General features: G+C 36.8%; 1 protein-coding gene across 3 annotated transcripts in view; it reads right to left on the bottom strand.

Annotated features, from left to right (window-relative positions):
• Positions 1–19,908, bottom strand: part of UGGT2 (UDP-glucose glycoprotein glucosyltransferase 2) — a 93,462-nt gene that overhangs the window by 17,018 nt on the left and 56,536 nt on the right. For all 3 annotated transcript variants that reach the window (XM_009467060.2, XM_087759588.1, XM_087759589.1), the window contains 7 exons: positions 19,503–19,598; positions 17,587–17,689; positions 11,764–11,843; positions 9,860–10,049; positions 8,826–8,984; positions 7,468–7,553; positions 1,436–1,520 (listed from right to left, as the gene is read on the bottom strand). In XM_009467060.2, the coding sequence (XP_009465335.2) occupies positions 1,436–1,520; positions 7,468–7,553; positions 8,826–8,984; positions 9,860–10,049; positions 11,764–11,843; positions 17,587–17,689; positions 19,503–19,598 (799 nt within the window). The remainder of the gene's footprint in view (positions 1–1,435; positions 1,521–7,467; positions 7,554–8,825; positions 8,985–9,859; positions 10,050–11,763; positions 11,844–17,586; positions 17,690–19,502; positions 19,599–19,908) is intronic.

Here is a 19,908-nt window from a genome sequence, read left to right as displayed (position 1 = left end):
TTATGCAAAGAGTAACTAGAAGTGTGGGAAATCATAACTCATTTTCTTCCCTCACGAGTTTGTGGTCCAGCCATTAGCTGGCAGAAGGCGCGTAGCAGGGAGTCGCACGACACCTGGAACTTACCTGAAAGGAAACTGTGATTCTCATAAGCCCTTCACAAGGAGAAAGCAACAAATCTGTCGCTGAAACGTAAGCTCTCCCATCCAGCTTAAGCAATTTCTGCTGTCTTACCCAGATGCTTAATAAAGGCTCCAAATTAATTTTGTTTGCTGACCTTAATTTCCTTGATTAAAAGAAACTTAATGGCTTTTGAAACCCAAATAGCTTCTAAAACACTAAATGTTTGAACATATTCAATTGTAACCATATTAACGTCATGGTTATACTGTCAAGCTAATGCTTACAGTTTTCTGTTCACACTAAATCATGTGTCTTCTTAGCTAATGCTTCCGAAGCCACATCCTAGGTATTGCTGAAGTGATTCAGCAGTTCAACTGAATGAGAGAGCTTACATACTCTAGTTATAAGCTTAATACACACCATCTTTCACACAGAATAATTTTCCTATTTTGACTCAAATGGCACCCTTTTAACCCTTCTCTGTGGTTTAAAGGCAGGCTCATCATGCTCCAGAGTTATGCGTTTTCTCCAGGTTCTGGAAATTTTCAGTTACAGGACTGGGGAAGAGACTCATATATGTGGTTTTAAAAATTCCTTTTGTACTTATGTTTACATCGTTCTCTCTCCTTCTCAATGGCTAAAATTAGGATACAATGTACCAAGTACACCTACACAAAATGTTATTTACAAAATAGTGGAAAACATATAATACTATGAGGTTCTTTCTCCTTAATATAACTCATGTTTCATTATCTCTTTTTGATACATCTTTAAGAATGAAACCAATGTAATTTCATGTACACAAATTTGGTAGCTTAAGCTTAGGGTAGAATTCAACATACCTAATTTTAACTTCCACTCTGGTATCCAGACTTCATGTAAAATCCCTCCCCAGTCACAGGAGAGAACTGGATGTCTCAAGAGGTGGTCATCCCCTTGGTTTAAATACATATGTGAGCTGGGATGAGCAGTCCTTTGGACTGTCTTTGTCATTCTACTAAGCAGAGAGGGAGTTTAAGGCACCTAGACTACACTCTTAGACACCTTAAGGTAGATGAGATAAATCCTATCAATGTTACGCACACGGATGTATTATTTTAACAGCTATTTAACAATCTCCCATGCAATTAGTATAACCTGATTGGATCAAATTAACTACATTAATTTGCGCACGCTTCTCTATTTAATTATACAAAATCTAAATTATATATTTCAGTACACATCTTCCAATTAAATATAGCCTAAGACACGTAAGCATGAATCATATTTCATATAAGGAAATACTGAAGACAAGAAAGGTATCTCTTTACATACTTGGACTTTGATAATTTTGCTTCTGAAGTTGTTTAATACCACGATAACATCTGTCAGGTCAGCTACAGAATCTGTTCCTTCATGGCTGTGAGGAGAAAAAAACCCATGCAAACGTACTGGCTCATTAAAACATACATTATTACTTGCATTTAACTAGAGTATAAGGTTTAGGATTGCTGATATTTATAGAAACAAGATTTCTTCACTTGCACCTATTTATATCTTAACTTCAGAAACCTTCTGAGTTTTATTCATCAACAGACATCGTCCACAGTGATAGCCCTCACTTTAATTTCGATTTTCACAGGAAATTTTATCAACCAATGAAAAAATGCAGCAACCTAGAGCTGAATACATTATTATATATTATACAGGTATGTACTACGCTCAAATATTAAGCTACATTTTATTTTTCAAATACGGAAAACATCTTAGAAATTGCTGTGTGACGGCATTAAATGTACTTCTAAAATAAATCTGCTTTAAAAACTCTAGGGAAAGCTTCATCACAGTGCTGATATAGTAAAGAGTGGCTTTGGTTAACTGTACCTCGCAAGACATGGCTGTGCAAGGCACCATATGAACATTTGCCCTACTGAACATCAGTTTAAAGCCATTCAGGCACCTCGAAACTGTACTGCAGTCCACTGAGTAACAAGTATGAAAAATGTTGCTATCACTCTGTGATACAGTGTAATAACATAATTCTCAAATTTCATAGCTTTTATACCTCAATAGCCCATATATTTTTCCTTCAATCCTTTCTGTCTTTTAACAGCATTATGTGGTTTCCTCTTGCTAAGGCTACACATAGAAAAAATTGGTTTAAGAAAGTAATCTGCTATCCCTTAGGCTTGATTTTTTTTTTCCTAGAAAACAGAAATATTAAAATCTCATTTCAATCTGTTTCATATTACTTATCTAAAAGTGACAAGATTTTATATATTTATCTGAATTTTCTATTTAATACATTTCTGTAAAATGTGCCTGTGATTACTAAGTTTCATAGAGATGGCTAATTCTGGCACAAAACAATGTTCAGGATTATCTCAACTTTTCTACTCTCTGATTTAGTTTCATTTTCACTTCTAAAATATTGCATTTATGAACACTCAGCCAAGAATGGTCTTTTTATCACAGGGATGAACAGTACTCAAAATAAAAGGGCACAGATCTCCATTTTAAATAAAGCATGTCATTAAAAAGCTCTAAAATAGTAAAACTAGAGCTAAACACAAACTGTTCATGGCAGAAATGGCAGCAGCTGGCAAAGTGTTCCCATTTTTGCCCTCAGTTTTTACACAACCAAAATTTTTTCTATTATTATTCACTCAGTTACCTCAAAATCTCTGTGTTATGAATTCTGTAGCTAGCTCTGCAGCTCTGCTGATGAAGACAATTTTCCAAAGTCTTTACAATATTCTTAAAGTGTTTGGTTTGGCTGTAAATTTAATAACATCGCTTTGTCTCCCTAAATCTCTTCCGTGGATCCCTCACTGTGGCTCCATCTTTACCAACTGCCAATTGTTTTACTCTGCACAGCACTCAGTGTGCTGAATTTCTGTCCCAGTACGAATAATGTACTGAAAATAGTGATAGCTACCATTAGTTACTTTGGACACTTAATGTTGGTCTCAAGATCCAATCTATCTGTTTCTCCATTCACATCTTTGCATACCTCCTACTATTACACTATGGTAACTTCTTTTCCTGACCAAGTACCTCTCTTCATTTCGATTCCTAGCCACCCAACTATTTGCTCAATGGCTACTTACAGATGAGGATATTCACTTGTTTTTAGGTAGGTATCTCTCTGAAAGAAAACAGAGTCCATCATACCGTCCTCTAATTTTAAATCAGTGTGCTGAATCTTGTACAGGACCTCTCCTCCTTTCTCTGTCTCTATCCATATGATATTCAGCATGTTGTAATTTTATTCATGTAATAGATGCACATTTCAAATGAGCAATCATGTGAATACATTTTTGAATGTGACCTAGGGTCTGGAAGAACTGGGATCATGATTTATAAACTGCCTTAACAAATCCAGTAAGGATTTTGTGTTTTGTCCAAAAGGTACTGAACACTGTTAGTATAACTTAGTTTGTAAACTCACTGAAAATAGGCACAATTTGCTTTTTAAATCCAAGCAAAATGTCTTGCATACTGACAGCACTATTAAATATTTAACAATAGCTACTTTATTGTTATATAATTGTTGTATAAAACTAAACGTGTCCAGGAAACTATTTAGGTCACAGCTTTAAAATGCTTCAAAACACCCACATACTTTTAATATAAATACAATTTATAATTTTCCATCTGGACAGAAAAAAACCATTCAAGTTCAACAAATGGAGACCTTTTAAAATCTCAAAGGAAACAAAAAAAACCCCTCTTTGCCCAAATTATACAAGATACAACTTTCAGTTAAGCAGTCTGCATACCATCAAAATATAATAAATTGTATCTACCTGTCATCTTAAAAATTAAAAATTCAGCAGGAGCATATATATGTATTCATATATAAACTATTATTTTCTGCTAAGTCTTATCTTGCAATACCTACCTGTTTTCCTACTGGCATCACAGAATCAAAGTTCCAATAACAAGCAGTGCTCAGACTGTTGCTGAGTATACCAATTTTCATCTTCCTAATATTCATAGTAACTTATTAATAACAAATTGATGTACGAGTGTGACTGCTTCAAAATAATGATCCTTCTTAGAAGCAGTGTTTGGGGGGAAATAAAAAAAAGACGCTTATTTCAAAAGCTGTGTATTTACACAGAATAAAAATAAATTACTTGCATGTGTATTAGATGCTACTATGAGAGAAGCAAATAAGCACTGAGGTATAAGACATGCTGTAACTTCAAATTCCTATATCTCTCCTAAAACTCCTATTATAACGTACAGGCCTGTTCCTCAAAGAAAACAGGTCGTCTCACAGTTCAACAGGAGAGGATATGATTACTATACAAGGATGAAGAATATCCTGCAATGCCTCTTGGCAAAATTCCATCCTGTCAAATAGCTGCTCACATTCTGATAGCAATTTAATACCATTAATACTGATATCAATAAAAGTAATAGCAAAGATCCTGGTACAGCCTCCCAAACATACTTTAGCTGTTGTACTCTCTAAGCCTATGGCTTGTAGTAATTAAATGAAATACATGTTATTGTTTCAATTCCTCATCAAGTATTAATTTTAAATAACTTAGCTGAGCTCAATTAAGCTCATTTGTATTACTTCTTAGGGAAAATCAGCAATCTTAAAAAATGCAGATGTTTTCAGTTTCCTTTGATCCAACGTAGAAAGTTGAGTGGTTTTGTTTCATTTTGTTTCATTTTTTAATTCAACTATAGCTCGCTACAGTTTTTTTTTTTTTTACACTGATGTCTTTCATAAATCACTTTATATATCTTAGGAATGGAATGTTAAATTAGACAAATGATACAGCTACAGTTGGTGGAGATTAAGTGAACTTCTTAGGGTAAAGACTATGTTTTTCTGCTTTTTCAACAGATTGTGAGTGGTTTCTAGAAAAAAAAAATTGAAAATTGCAAACTAATAGAATGAACCTAATATCCTGCTAACATTTCTTCCTGTAACACTGAAATTGATGCATTAACTAAATATTCAGAACAGCAAACACGTTCATCAATTTTTTCATTTTTTAATAGTAGCTGATGACTAAACATCATATGGAACTCTGTGTTGCTGAACTCCAAGTAATAATAAATATTTTATAAGAAAATAGACCTGTTTCAGCCCACAGAATTAGGGGGAGGGGGGGGGGGGGAGTTAAGAACTGAAGCTGGAATAAAATAAAACAATGCTGTTCCTCTAGAAGGGACCGGATCCAAAGCTTCAAGAGGAAGCCCTCATACGCTACAGATCTATGCTGTCACATAAAACTTGAGAAAAAGATGATACTTCTAAGGAATACTTGGAATGATGGCTAGCGCATGTTCCTCATATGAAAATTGACCATGGAAATTACAAATCTATGAGCCATACAGGTGGCAACTAAATGCCAGTTACTGGAGTACAACGTGACTTCTTTCCATGTACAGGAGTTTCTTCCAAGAGAGGGAAGTGTGGTGCAGTCAACATGCAGCCAGGGTACAGAACTGAAGGATGCTTCTAAATCCTAAGGTGAAGGCGTAATCACAGTGATTCTTAGATGTCTTAGATGATGAAGAAACACTCAAAACTAATTTAAGAAAAAAGTCTAGAGCGGAAATGAATATAATGCTCCTGCTAAAAAAAGATGCCACCCATCAATAACACTGCATTCAGAGGCACCCTCAGGACTAAAAAATAAATAAATAAATAAATAAATAAATGAGAGGGAAATTGATCGCACTTACTCCAGCTGATCAAGACGCTGGCATTACATGTTAAGTATGTTGGGAATACCAAAATATTAATCAACAAAACCATGAGTGACATTTCTACAGAATTTGGTGCAGGCAGTTGCATGATAATGCTAACCATGCTTGGAACTGACAGGACAAGTGTCTGGTAGCTGTGTAGCTGTATAGTAAGAGACTTTGCTAGCATCAAGTCTAGCTGAGCAGCTTGGGCTTATTATGCATTAACATATCCAAATGCTTTCAAGAGCACATGGAGCAATCAAAGAACAACTTACACTGTCAGCAAATAAGGTATCTCTTATAAACTTCAAATCATCATTTGCTTCTTGTTCTATTTTTCTTATGTTACTTTTGCTCATTTTCCTTCAGTATTGTCAGATATTTTCAAAATATGTTGCACTTTCAGATTCATTTATAAGTATGTTTCCAAAAGATCAAAGAATCATAGATTCATAGAATCATCAAGGTTGGAAAAGACCCTTAAGATCATCAAGTCCAACCGTTAACCTAGCACTGCCAAGTCCACCACTAAACCATGTCCTCAAGCACCACATCTATCCGTTCTTTAAATACCTCCAGGGATGGAGACTCAACCACTTCCCTGGGCAGCCTGTTCCAATGCTTGACCACCCTTTTGGTGAAGAAGTTTTTCCTAATATCCAACCTAAAATTCCCCTGGCACAGCTTGAGGCCGTTTCCTCTTGTCCTGTCACTCATTACTAGGGAGAAGAGACCGACCCCTACCTCGCTACAACCTCCTTTCAGGTAGTTGTAGAGAGCATTAAGGTCTCCCCTCAGACTCCTCTTCTTCAGGCTGAACAACCCCCATTCCCTCAACTTCTCCTCATAAGACTTGTGCTCCAGACCCTTCACCAGCTTCGTTGCCCTTCTTTGGACACGCTCCAGCACCTCCATGTCCTTCTTGTAGTGAGGGGCCCAAAACTGAACACAGGACTCGAGGTGTGGCCTCACCAGTGCCAAGTACAGGGGCACTATCACCTCCCTGGTCCTACTGGCCACAGTAGTCCTGATACAAGCCAGGATGCCATTGGCCGTCTTGGCCACCTGGGCACACTGCTGGCTCATGTTCAGCCACCTGTCAACCAACACCCCCAGGTCCTTTTCCGCCAGGCAGCTCTCCAGCCACTCCTCCCCCAGCCTGTAGCGTTGCATGGGGTTGTTGTGACCCAAGTGCAGGACCCGGCACTTGGCCTTGTTGAATCTCATACAACGGGCCTCAGCCCAACGATCCAGCCTGTCCAGGTCCCTCTGTAGGGCCTTCCTACCTTCCAGCAGATTGACACTTCCACCCAACTTGGTGTCATCTGCAAACTTACTGAGGGTGCACTCGATCCCCTCATCCAGATCATCAATGAAGATGTTGAACAGGACCGGCCCCAACACTGAGCCCTGGGGAAGACCACTCGTGACCGGCCGCCAACTGGATTTGACTCCATTCACCACCACTCTCTGGGCTCGGCCGTCCAGCCAGTTTTTAACCCAGCGCAGAGTGCACACATCCAAGCCATGAGCAGCCAGCTTCTCCAGGAGAATGCTGTGGGAGACTGTGTCAAAGGCCTTACTAAAGTCCAAGTAGACAACATCCACAGCCTTCCCCTCATCCACTAAGATAAATTAATACTTACGAAAAAACCCGATAAATCTCTTCGGATCTTCCTTTACGCAATCGCAATGTCCAAGCACCTGGATTTGCTTTCAGCTGAAAATACCCCTATGAAAAAAAGGGACAGACAGTCACTTGTTCTGTCAGCATTTCAGAATCGACCATGTACACATACGAACATCAATTATCCAGCATTTGGTACTGCAGCCAAGGTTAGTGACCATGACCTACTGCCATACTAGCCCTGAAAGTAATATGGCAGTGATGCAACCAAGCACCACCTTTCCTGTATGTCCATATTATTGCCTTTCAGTGCTCCATTTGTTTCTAGCTGAATTTGAGTTCCATACAAAATCTCCACCTAGAACAGTAAGTAAGCGAGCAATAAAGAAATAAATTACTAAACTGACCCTAAACTGAAAAGTTTCTTTGGAACTTAAAATTTTTGTCCGGAACAACCTTCCAAGTCAACACAGGTCTTTCCCGATTTAGGAACACTGTATATAGCTAGCACTATGTGAAAGCCAGACGAAGCAAGCTTTGGAATGTGAAGAAACATTAAAAGTTTCATTGTGTTGAACATCCTCTACTACTGAGGCCGTATTCAGTACTTGTAAAAAACAAAACAAAACAAACCACAAAGATTCACAGTTAATTAAGCATTTTATTCCTTGAGATACAATATTTACAGATAACAGAGAATGGCAGATAGGTAACATACCTTATTCATCAAAATTAATCCTTCCCTATCAAATTACCTTAGCCAATAGAAAATAAATCTTTTGCTTCAGAAACCACAAAATCTTCTTCTCTACGGCCTGCTAAAACCAAAAATAATTACTTCGGATGACCAGAGGAATTCTCAGGTGTGGATTTGTCCTACAGAGGCTTTAAGCACTTAAATGAAACATCTAAACTAGGAACCTTCTTTTGCCTGGATCACTGTGTAACAAAAATGGTTATTTTAATCAGAATGTGATTCACACCTTACATTTGTTGGTGGAATCTCCATCTGAATATATATACCTCCTACCATCTACTTAAGGCAATCAGACTCCCAGTTTAGGCACTTCAGATATAGATCTAAAATTAGGCTATATCCAAAACTACTCTGGATCAGAAGAGGAGGGGGGGGAAAGTTCAGCACATTAGAGGTGCACATCTTCCTTTGTAGATGGTCTCAACTCCAGGATACTCCTGTTCCTTTTAGTGTTACTAAGCTTGCAACACAGAGAAGTGGATTCAAAGAACAAGAAATTTATGAAGAATTATAAATATTATAAAAATATTTATATATTATATATATATTTATATATTTTATATATTATAAAGAAAGAAGAGTGTGCAGTTGTAATGACTGTTTCTGTACTTAATACTTACCAGGTTGGCCATCACAATAGTATCAACCATGACAGGATTAGTCTTTGTGCCCAGAGTGAACTGTAACCCTCGAGGAGGTTGTCCAGTTGTCACATCAAAGCAATGTCCTTCAAGTAATATATATTCTAGCTCATATTCTGCTATAACTGTCCCTTTTATCTGTGGAAGGAACATTTAATAAATACACAATGTCATTTAACTATGTGGGGAAAACAACATATTACAATGACAAACGTGTGGGATTTACCTGACCTAAATTCAACTGTCAGAGAGAGAGAGGCCCTTCCAGAAGGAACTTCACTCAATTTTAAAATAGATATCCAAGGCAAAGAGGATGACTGACTGTCTGGAGGGACCTTCTCTCCATTGACTGTTGAGGAAGCTGAGACATCTCAACTGCAGTAAGGTAAATCCCAACCTTTATTTTCAAAATATACCCTCCAAATACATAGCTTTGGTGGATCAAACACCCTCAATATTTTGCACAGGTTTAGTGACTGAAACAAATCTAGTGATTTTGGAGCTGAGGGATTAAAAATATAATTTAAAAAATTGTGAACTAAAAAAGGGTCAAATATATTTTAATCTATATTAATAAACAGCAATATATTCAGGTTTATTTGAAGATTTACCTAGGTTAAACCTATTATTACCAAAAATATTTACAAAAGAGAAATAGAAAGCTAGCACACAGAATCCCTTAATTGCTTTATTTTTATCTAAAAAAAAAATATTTCCATAAACATTATGAAGGTCAACACAGCAGATAAATTGCTTTTACTTCTATTCTGCAGTCTGATTTTTTTTCTGTTTCATTGCTTTCTTTTAAGACTTGTGGGTTTGTTTTTTTTTTTTTTTTAAGAGAGAATGTGAAAAAAAGATGATGCAAATAAAAATGGTAAAATACTGACCAAATAATTACCACAGAAAGCATTTCTGGAAAAGAAGAGACAAAAATCCCACAAGATTTCTACTTCCCTCTTGAGGTAGAAGGCCCAACGCAAGCACTATAATGTTTACAAACTATTACTTACATCCTGTAAATGAATGTTATCGAGATCACAGGAACTGTTTACTGCTTCAACCAACCAGCTTTCAGGAGTGATCATGTTTAGAGTCAAAAGGAGTGATTCTGGCAATTCTAGGAATTTTGCCATAGGTTCAGAAGGAAGGTGCTTGTTGATCCCATAAGTTAATTCTGGTTCCAGAACAAAACGATAGAAGCTGTTGAAAAAGAAGCGTTAAAAAAAAAAATACACTTACTGAAGCATAAAGTTCCAAATATGAAGTTCTTCTAAAATACTTTAAAATATAGTGCATGTTTACCAAATTAATGATGTTTGGAGGCATGGTAGCTCCCTGTCCCTCTGGAGTACTGTCAGACAATAGCTACAGCATCTCAAATGGGCTGGTAGATGAGCACGGAACTATTCACTTTTGATAAATTTTTGCTGGGAAAGTGCATAGCTTCTATTAACATTCTGAAAGGCTGGGAAGGTAAATACCCAAGAGGTGCATCTAAACATCTTGACTGTGAACTGCCTTGGGTTCTCAGAATCTGCGTCACTAAACCAAGCAGAAGGACCTGTCTGCTGGAGGAAAAGAGCCTTTGGGAACAGTTCCTGAGACTGGCAGCAGCAAAGACAGAGCACAGGAAAGGAGAAGTGTGGCTATTCCCCTCCAACGCTTACTCCATTTATTCCACAGGTAAAAAGATCCTTGCAACAACAAAATAATGATGATTTTATTCCTTCCTCTACTGATATTCAACAAAATGAGGAGAATCAGAGCAGAGAAAGAAGAGCACTGAAGATGGACAGTGAAAGCAGTAAGCAATGAATGCTTCACATGGAAAAAAAAAAAAAAAAGAGGTTTAATTACTATGAAAAGTAAAAAGGTAAGAAAGTCTGTACCCATCAGGAGGAATGCAATTTTCTCACAAAGTATACGGGCTAGTATATGGATGCATTTCATATCAAACCATTGCTGCCAGAAAAATACAACCTATCCACAGACTGGATGCCAGAACACTTCTTCCTCTCACCTCTCCCAAGAACAAGGAAAGAACCAGGCACTAACACGTACAAAGTGGCTAGCTTTAAAAGTGACCATGACAATGTTCACACAAGATACTTAGAAGACTGATGATTAAGACATTCTTCTGTGGTATAAGAAATGTGAGTTCAATTCCTCTCAAACCAAAAAGAAACTAAGGACTTCTGTTTTGTGAACAAGTGGTTAATTCTCTAATCTGCTGGCTAAAGGGAAGGCACTACCACCAGCTCTCTCTCATACTAAGATTATAGGTAAAATATCTGCCAAAGGGATAGCAGTGCTTAAGCCTTTTTCTTAGAGGGAAAGGAATCCTCTCTGGGGAACTCACTTCAGCGTAAACATCTATAACTGAATTGGTGAACCCTGGTCTTTACAGACAGTTAAAAGAAACTTCAATTTAAGGCAAGTACTTTCAGGGTATAATATTCTTAACGAATTATAACGAGATCTCAACTGCAGACAGTACATTTACTCAGATGAATTTCATCTTTAAGTTAAGCGTACTTAATCTGTAAAATTCATCACACAGTAAGCGGACTGTAAGAAGTGACCAAGTTGGGCAGACAACTTCCCTCCGCAAGTCTCCACAGGCATGAAAGACTCTTCACTGATTCCTCCAAGGATTGTTTGTGACAGGTGCATCTGATGGGCTAGATCACTTCCCTGTGATCCCATGCTTGACACCTTAGAGTTAGAGTTGTTCTCTAGACAACTGCGAACTGCTTAAGTAACATTCAACTAACATTCGAAGAAAATAACTAATGCAATAAAAGAATTCAGAAACAAACCACTGTTCTATTTTTTAAGGGAATATACACTGTTAAGGCGGTTTTCCAAACCGAGCAAGATCATATACTTGTAGGAAAAGCTATAAACTACTTACCTCTTCAGTGGTACTTCTGACAGCTTAGATCTGCAGTTCAAAAACAACCTGAGTTTCACATTGATAATGTCTTTGAGTACCTACAGAAAGAAAATTCTCTGTAAAAAATGGTTCTTGGTAATCATCAAACTTTGAAAATTAGCCAAAGTTATCCTTGCGACATCCTGTCATTTCTCAAGCTTCAGCAGAAATCTCAAACATTTTAAAGTTCTAAATATATCTGTATATTAAGGGATGTTGTCAGATATTCCAAATAAAGATTTGACCTTTTCTAAAACTGCATGATTTAGCACACGATATTCTTGATAGTCAAAATGTTAATGTTTTCCCCTAGTGATGCAGTTTTTTAAAGAGCAGCTATCCCCATTTTCCAATGCTTGAGTAAATATTATTTTATATATATATATTATTACATTGTGTTTTCTAGAAGATATTAAAGCACTTGAAAGTTTGCAAGTACAACACCTGCCTTTTATTCAATAACCAATCTTAAAACAATGATTTTCACTCTTATTAAAACTGCTGTATACAGTAAATTGTTGAATATGGTAAAGCTCAGAATATTATTTTAATACTTAATTAAGTATTAATTAGTGGTAGTGGTCAATGGCTCAGTGTCCAGATGGAGACTGGTGACAAGTGGTCTCCCTCAGGGGTCTATACTGGGACCAGTACTGTTTAATACCTTCATCAATGACATACACCAAGTTGAGTGGTGCAGTTGACACGCCCGAGGGACAGGATGCCATCCGGAGGGACCTGGACAAGCTTGAGAAGTGGGCCCATGTGAACCTCATGAGGTTCAACAAGGCCAAGTGCAAGGTCCTGCACCTGGGTCAGGGCAACCCCTGGTATCCATACAGGCTGGGGGATGAAGGGATTGAGAGCAGCCCTGAGGAGAAGGACTTGGGGGTACTGGTGGATGAAAAACTGGACATGAGCCGACAACATGCGCTCGCAGCCCAGGCGGCCAACCCTATCCTGGGCTGCATCAAAAGCAGCGTGGCCAGCAGGTCGAGGGAGGTGATTCTGCCCCTCTACTCCGCTCTGGTGAGACCCCGCCTGGAGTCCTGCATCCAGCTCTGGGGTCCTCAGCACAGGAAAGACATGGACCTGTTGGAGCGGGTCCAGAGGAGGGCCACAAACATGATCAGAGAGATGGAACACTTCTACAAGGCCAGGCTGAGAGAGTTGGGGTTGTTCAGCCTGAAGAAGAGAAGGCTCTGGGGAGACGTTATTGCGGCCTTTCAATACTTAAAATGGACTTGTAAGAAAGATGGGGACAGACTTTTTATCAGGGCCTGTTGTGACAGGACAAGGGGTAATGGTTTTAAACTAAAAGGGGGTAGATTCAGACTAGATATAAGGAAGAAATTTTTTACAATGAGGGTGGTGAAACACTGGAAGAGGTTGCCCAGAGAGGTGGCGGATGCCCCATCCTTGGAAACGTTCAAGGTCAGGTTGGACAGGGCTTTGAGCAGCCTGATCTAGTTGAAGATGTCCCTGCTCATTGGGGGGGGGAGGGGGGGAGGGTTGGACTAGATGACCTTTAAAGGTCCCTTCCAACCCAAACTATTCTATGATTCTATGATTTAATAATTTTAAATGTCAGCAATAGATTAATGATGTGTTAAACTATTCAATCAACTTCAAAACATTCCAGTAAGTTAAAATATTTCTACTTCTTCCTCAGTTTCTTTATCTGCTCATTTCTAAAATACTAATTTTCTGGATGCTGTTATATAGGAACCGTAATACTAGGACAGTATTTTTTTTTCTAATTTTTTTGAGCAACCTATTTTGTTTAAAGTTAATGAAGTTATTAATTTCTTTAAAGCACTCTTAAAAACCTTTACCAAGTTATCTTAATTTCTGTGGTTTCTGATCCAAAGTGCTTATTTGAAAGCATAAAGCAGCTGTGTCTACCTTTATGGATATTATTAGAAAAGAAAATAAGATATTAAAGCTAAGTTAAAATACTGATACCACTAAGGCTAAAATCTAGAATTACTATAATGGCAAGTAAATTAGGAACAAAGCAAGACAATTGTCATCATTAAATCTCTCTTATTATAATAATTTTTTCTTTCCTCACTTCAACCCATGGCTACACATACTCTTTACTATAGCGCTACAACTTTACATAGTCCTAGGGACCTGTTCTGCCCCTAGTTTCTCATTCTTATCCTTTGTGTCACCTGAATACCATCACTGAAAAACTACTGAGCAAAAAATAACAACTAGGGAATGGCATAAGGGTGAGAACAAGTGAAGAAGCAGGAAATGAGAACCTCAACAGCACTGAAAGCATAACGAGGGAAAGTACTACATGACATGGGTTAAAGACCACCAAAATCAAAATAGAGGTCAGAGTGATGCAAGTATCTATCCATCATTCAGAATAAAAAGCATTTGTAACCAGTGCTAGTTGGTCTCATCTACTAAAACATATCCAGAATTTTCAACATTAAAGAAAACAATTTCTCAAATAAAGATGTTGCATCCCAAACTATGTAAACCTGTATTGGACTTTTATCTTCAAACAAGACAAAAACCTCATCCCACTAGCAAGAACAATACTTCAGCAATCTGCATTGATAGGTTGTTGTGTGCAGGATGAAATGATCTTGAACAAGACTGAGGTATCCCAATTCATCAGCTGACCATGACATTTAATATAGTATTAAACATTAATATTAAATGTTATTATGAGGACATCAAAAGCCAGGGCATTCAAGTCAACACATGAAAATGGTTCAAGATTGGAAAGCCTTTTTTCTAGCAGGATATTTGGAGAGTTCAGTCTGTTTAATTAAGAAAATGCAAAGAAGAGCATGGAAATTTTGTTCAGGGAGTATTTAAAACTGTAACAAAGGGCTGAATTACTTCAGTTTACATGGCTTGAAAATTATGTAAGCCCAAGTTTTATTTTACATGTGCAGTCACTTTGCGAAACGCTTACTGTGAGTTACCAACAACTCATCTGAAAAGCGTTATCTCCCTAAACCATGAATATTCAACCAATCACTTGGAATTATGAGTGAACATCACCATAATATGAAGCATCTACAGTGAAAACAAACTCTTATAATAGAATCCTCAATAGAACTGGCAAAATGATAAGAAGATGAATGCTGTAAGCATTCAGCTAAATACAAGTCTGCAATTCCAAATCTGAGTTTAACAGTCAGGTTAATTAGCCACTGGAAAAGCTAGCTAGGAGTTGTGATCTTACTCAACCGCTTGATAATATTCAAATTAGGATTAGATTAAAAAGAATGATTTCTACTTCAAATTCTAATTGATAAAAAGAAGTCCTATGACCTGTGTTATATAGGAAATCAGACTAGATTATCGGAAGGGGCTCCTTCAGAGATTTCTCCTCACTTTAGGGATGGAATAAGAAGATGGATGGAATCTGAAGACAGAATGAACAAAGAAAAAAGGCAAAAGATAATTGACAGGAAAAAAGAAAAGGTTTGATTTTTCTCTCCACATTAAGTTCTTTGACAGTTACTGGAACAAGGGAAAAAAAAAAAAAAAAAGTAGATGATCCTAAGAGTTAGATACTGCTGGAGCAAAGTAGTTAGGCTAGGGGACACACAGTATGTTCAGTGGCACCATGTGTAATATTTTTTCATCTGGTTTTGGTGAACCGTGAGAAAAAAAAAACCAAAACAACACACTTCTGTTTTGTCCTCATTTTTAGAAGGAGGAATTCCTACTTTTTTCACATCACGTTAAGGACCACCTTCATAACTTTAGGACAAGCTAGCTGTTCCATGTATTCTGCTGAGAACTGATATGGTCCAACCCTTGTCAAGCCAGGGCTAGCATTTAAAAATCTACTGTAGACAGTGACTGTTGCCTTGACTGGAAATATTGGATGCTAAAGTCTATGACAAAACTTTTTGAAAAAGGCAAAACACACGTTATATGGAAAGTTCTGCCTGCCTCTCTCTGGAGAGCATATAGAGCAGTTCTTACGATACAATCCAGTATATTTTTTTAAAAACAGATAAAAGCCTTGACTCTGCTCTCATTCATGCTCTGACTCATACTTTGCCCCTAGCCTTAAATTGCCACTTTCTCAGATTAAGCAGTAAAGTTAGATTACAGTTTACTTACAGCTGTTTACACCTTCTCAATTTCAATTCCATTTAATGTGAGTAACTTTTTGTTTGTATTTAAAAAAATTACCAAAATATTTCTTTGAAGTGACTATTAAGTGACACAAAGTAATATAATAGCATGCTTTCATCAGCATAAAAAACAAAACAAAACAAATCATAATGTGGACACATTCAACAGGGACTGGGGCAAGAATCATGTGCTTTGCTGTTGTAATTACTACACAAATTTTGCACCGTGAATAGCTACCATCCCAATATACTGGGCACTAATCCAGTTATGTTATTCAAAAAAAGATCCTTTAAATACAAATATATCCCAGTGCTTAAAGTTTACAGTATTTGAGTCACCTATACATAGCAAGATAATCAGTAAGGTATCCATTTAGGAACTTTGAGTTGGGGCTTGCTGTATATGTATGCATGTTTTGTCTCTACACCAGGAGGAGGTGGCTTTCCAGATAATTAGATAGGTATTTTTTTTTTAATTTTCAGATTATTTTATTTTTCATTCAGCTGCGATGGCTGAACAGCTTGGTACACCATGGGACTCATTTGCCTAGGCATGCATTAGGGAAGATACTGCTCATGAGGGAGCCTGTTGCTCTAGGAAGAACAGAGGCTTCTGATCTGACCTACAAGGTCCTTCGCACAACTTACCATAATATGAACTTCTGGCTGAATGGAGAGAGTTTCAGGTCAATTCCAAAATGAAAATACTTTCATTTGGTAATATCAAGCTTTCATTTTAACTGAGAATGGTGAAATGAAAGATCTGGTTCTACTGAAAAGCTAGTACTTCAGAATCTTGAAATAACAGATTTTTCATGAATTTTTTAAATATTTTACTTGGCTTCACTTATGTACGAAGAGTGAGTGGATGCTTCAACATTTAATACAAAAGGCATAAAGGTATGAAAATGAGGACGGAGGGAAAGCAATGTAAAAATTTATGAAACTTTCATAATTACTGCAGAGAAAAAGATAAACCAGGATGCAGCAAAAATCAAGTTATGGGCTTCAGAATTGTAACAGACCATAAAGAGAAGACAAAATTTACATTTTAATGGGAAACTATAAAGGAACCTGAAGTAGAGCGATATTCTGCAGTTAGTGAAAAAACAAAATCATTTTAGGAGCTATGTTTTCAGGACAGTCTCTCTTTAGATGATCAATAACTACATACAACAGAAGACTTCTAGATATACTTGGTAGCATTAATCAACTGAGAAACACCTTTCCAAGAACTGAAAGGTTTATAGTCCAATCTTCTTACGATCATATTACAGGTCAGATTTAGACCACCTCATTTAGGTACCTTGGAAAACTAAGGTGATTTGGTTTAATGGAAAGAAGCATATGCATCTTCAGATTCTGAGATGGGAGATCCTTTCCCTCTATATTACACAGACAATCACCTCCTTTCCTCGTATTGACTATAAAGAGCATTTATGGACTCACTTTTAAGAGGAATGGTTCACGGGGCATCTGAATTTTAATTGTAAATAAGGTACTTACAATGATGAATTAGATCATCCCCAACTTTTTAATATGAATTGAAATAACCAAATACATACTTTTTAAAAATATCTAAATTTTTTTTACCCCTTTACTACACTGTACATGGAAATAAAAAGTTTAGTAAAAATTAAACTACAAATATGCAAATTAAAAGAAATTACCACCATCTTACAATCAATAAATGAGCCATCTTCTGTGCTTCTCTTGTCAATGGATCCACAATAGCAATAACATCATAGAATGGTTCATTCTGTTGGGGATCAACTTTTACTACACTGTTAAAAAATTAATAAATAAGTGACATGAAAACTCTAAACTGAACTTGAGGAAATAACAAACATTTTTAGGCATGAATTTGTAATATCAGAGCCACTGTAGACTTCACTGCTTGTGAAGATGTTTCCCTCATTTCAAGCAGTAATTGTTATTGTTCCCTGTGATACCACTAGAAAAGCTAAACACGAACAACAATTAAAATTTAGCATTAATCTACCTAGTTCCATACTAGGTATTGATTAATACATGTCCCATTACAAAAAAATCAATAAAATAAAAGGAAAATACACCGCAAAATTTTTAAAATGGCCTTTTTGTCACTAGTCTACAGTTTCTTCTACCAATATCTAGAATCATCAGATTTGACAAGTGCCGGCACTAACACAATTTTAAAATAACAGTGGGAAAAATGGAAACTGAGAAGTGTGAAACTTGATAGGATAGATTAGCTTTATGTATTCCAGAAAATAATTTAGTTTGATAAATTTGATTAGACTAAGTCAAGGAGATCCTAGTTAAAGTGCTCTGGATCAACAGGAAGGAAATGTTAGTAAACCTTAACACTTAAAAAACCCAAACAAATAAACAAAACAAAACCAACACAAAACAAAAACCCAAATGTGCTGTAAATACACAAAATGGACTATCTGAATTTGTTTTTTTACAAAAAATGTACGTAGAAATGTGAGTACCATTAGTGAGTCAAACTCCCTCCAATATGGTAGTAGTATAGTACTCCCTGTTATTAGTATAACTTTGGAAAAGGTGTTAGCCACTTAAAACAGGCTACTGATTTCACTTCTTGTCTTTTCAACAAGTATTAGACAGGGCCAGCACATCAGCACAGCACGCTAGAGCAGCTTTACCAATAAAAACAAGTAAGGATTTGAAAACAGCATTAAAAAAAATTATTTTGATCATGGTTCTTGTGCTATCATATGTCCTTTTAAAAAATGTACCTGTCTTTGCTCCAGAAAGTTTGCCCCAGCTAAGCTTAAATTAAAAACAGCTACCGTTAGTATCCCATTACAAAGACGGCAGGATTCACAGATGCACATCTTGGTATTTTAAGTCTCATTCATTAACAATGACAACAAGAGGCAACACTTGTGGCATATTCACTTTCTAAATCTAGGATCAGAAACACAAGGAGCCAGCATACAAATAAATACACTAATGACACTAATATAAGCTTGCCAAGTGTAAATCTGTTTTAACTGAACACAGTCTGCTCAGTTTTTCTTAAGGAATTAAGTGCCAAGGAGCCCCATCAGCTTGCATTTGCATGTAATCTAATTGTATTTTAGGGTCAAGCTGAGCACAGGAGCTATGGTCTCGACTGCGATTGCTAAGCCACAAACAGTTATACAATATAAACATATGTATATTAGCCTTGACATAGTACTCAGGATCCACAAACAGAAAAAGCTGTGCTAGTGTCCCACATTAATAATTACTGGGGGCTTCTTTTAACTAACCTGTGAAATTACTTCTAACATTTTAGTAAATGTATGGACTCCAAGTTATCTAACTCCAGGTCACCACTTCTATTCACATGAATTCTAATCACTCTTTTTTCAGTAAAGGATAAGGCTGGAAAATCATTAGGTATTACTAATTATTTTTTTAACAGAGAGGTAAAGATGCATTACACTAGGGCAGATGAACAGGTTGTTCATACAACCATACAATCAACTTCTTTTAAAACTGGAATGCGTCCTCAAGTTTTCAAAGACCTTATGTAGTAATCAGTACATTCTAATTTTAATATGAAAGTACTGTAAGTGCATTATCATGGCAGACAGAACTTACCTGTGCTGTTCTTTGAGCAATTCAGCATCTTGTCGCATCTCTGTTTTAGGCAAAGATGACAGTAGGGCATCTATTTTCATAATCAAGTCACTGCCACTGTATTAAATGAGGCACATACAACTTGTTTTTCATTAGAAAAAGGAGTAAAACGTTCACATTTTAATGTATGTCTGTCTACATAAGGGGTATTTTAAAGTCCACATCCTGAACTCTTTAAAAAGATTATCACCTCAAGATTTGAGTAGCTTTGAGTAAAACATTTAGCATGACAATGTCCAAGAACTGCTACTGCCTTAGAGCTTGTGAAGTGTACACTTCTTAAAATTAAGCAATGCAGAATTAGCAGAATTGCCATTCAGCCTCACAGTTTGGACGGTACAATCTGCTGATATTTATAGCTCTTTAT

This window comes from Nipponia nippon, unplaced genomic scaffold (genome assembly GCF_047370975.1).
Source record: "Nipponia nippon isolate SJK-2023a ecotype South Korea unplaced genomic scaffold, ASM4737097v1 scaffold_2, whole genome shotgun sequence".
NCBI classification, from domain to species: domain Eukaryota; kingdom Metazoa; phylum Chordata; class Aves; order Pelecaniformes; family Threskiornithidae; genus Nipponia; species Nipponia nippon.
The sequence above is the reverse complement of the archived record's forward strand: the minus strand, read 5'-3'. Positions and strand labels throughout refer to the sequence as shown.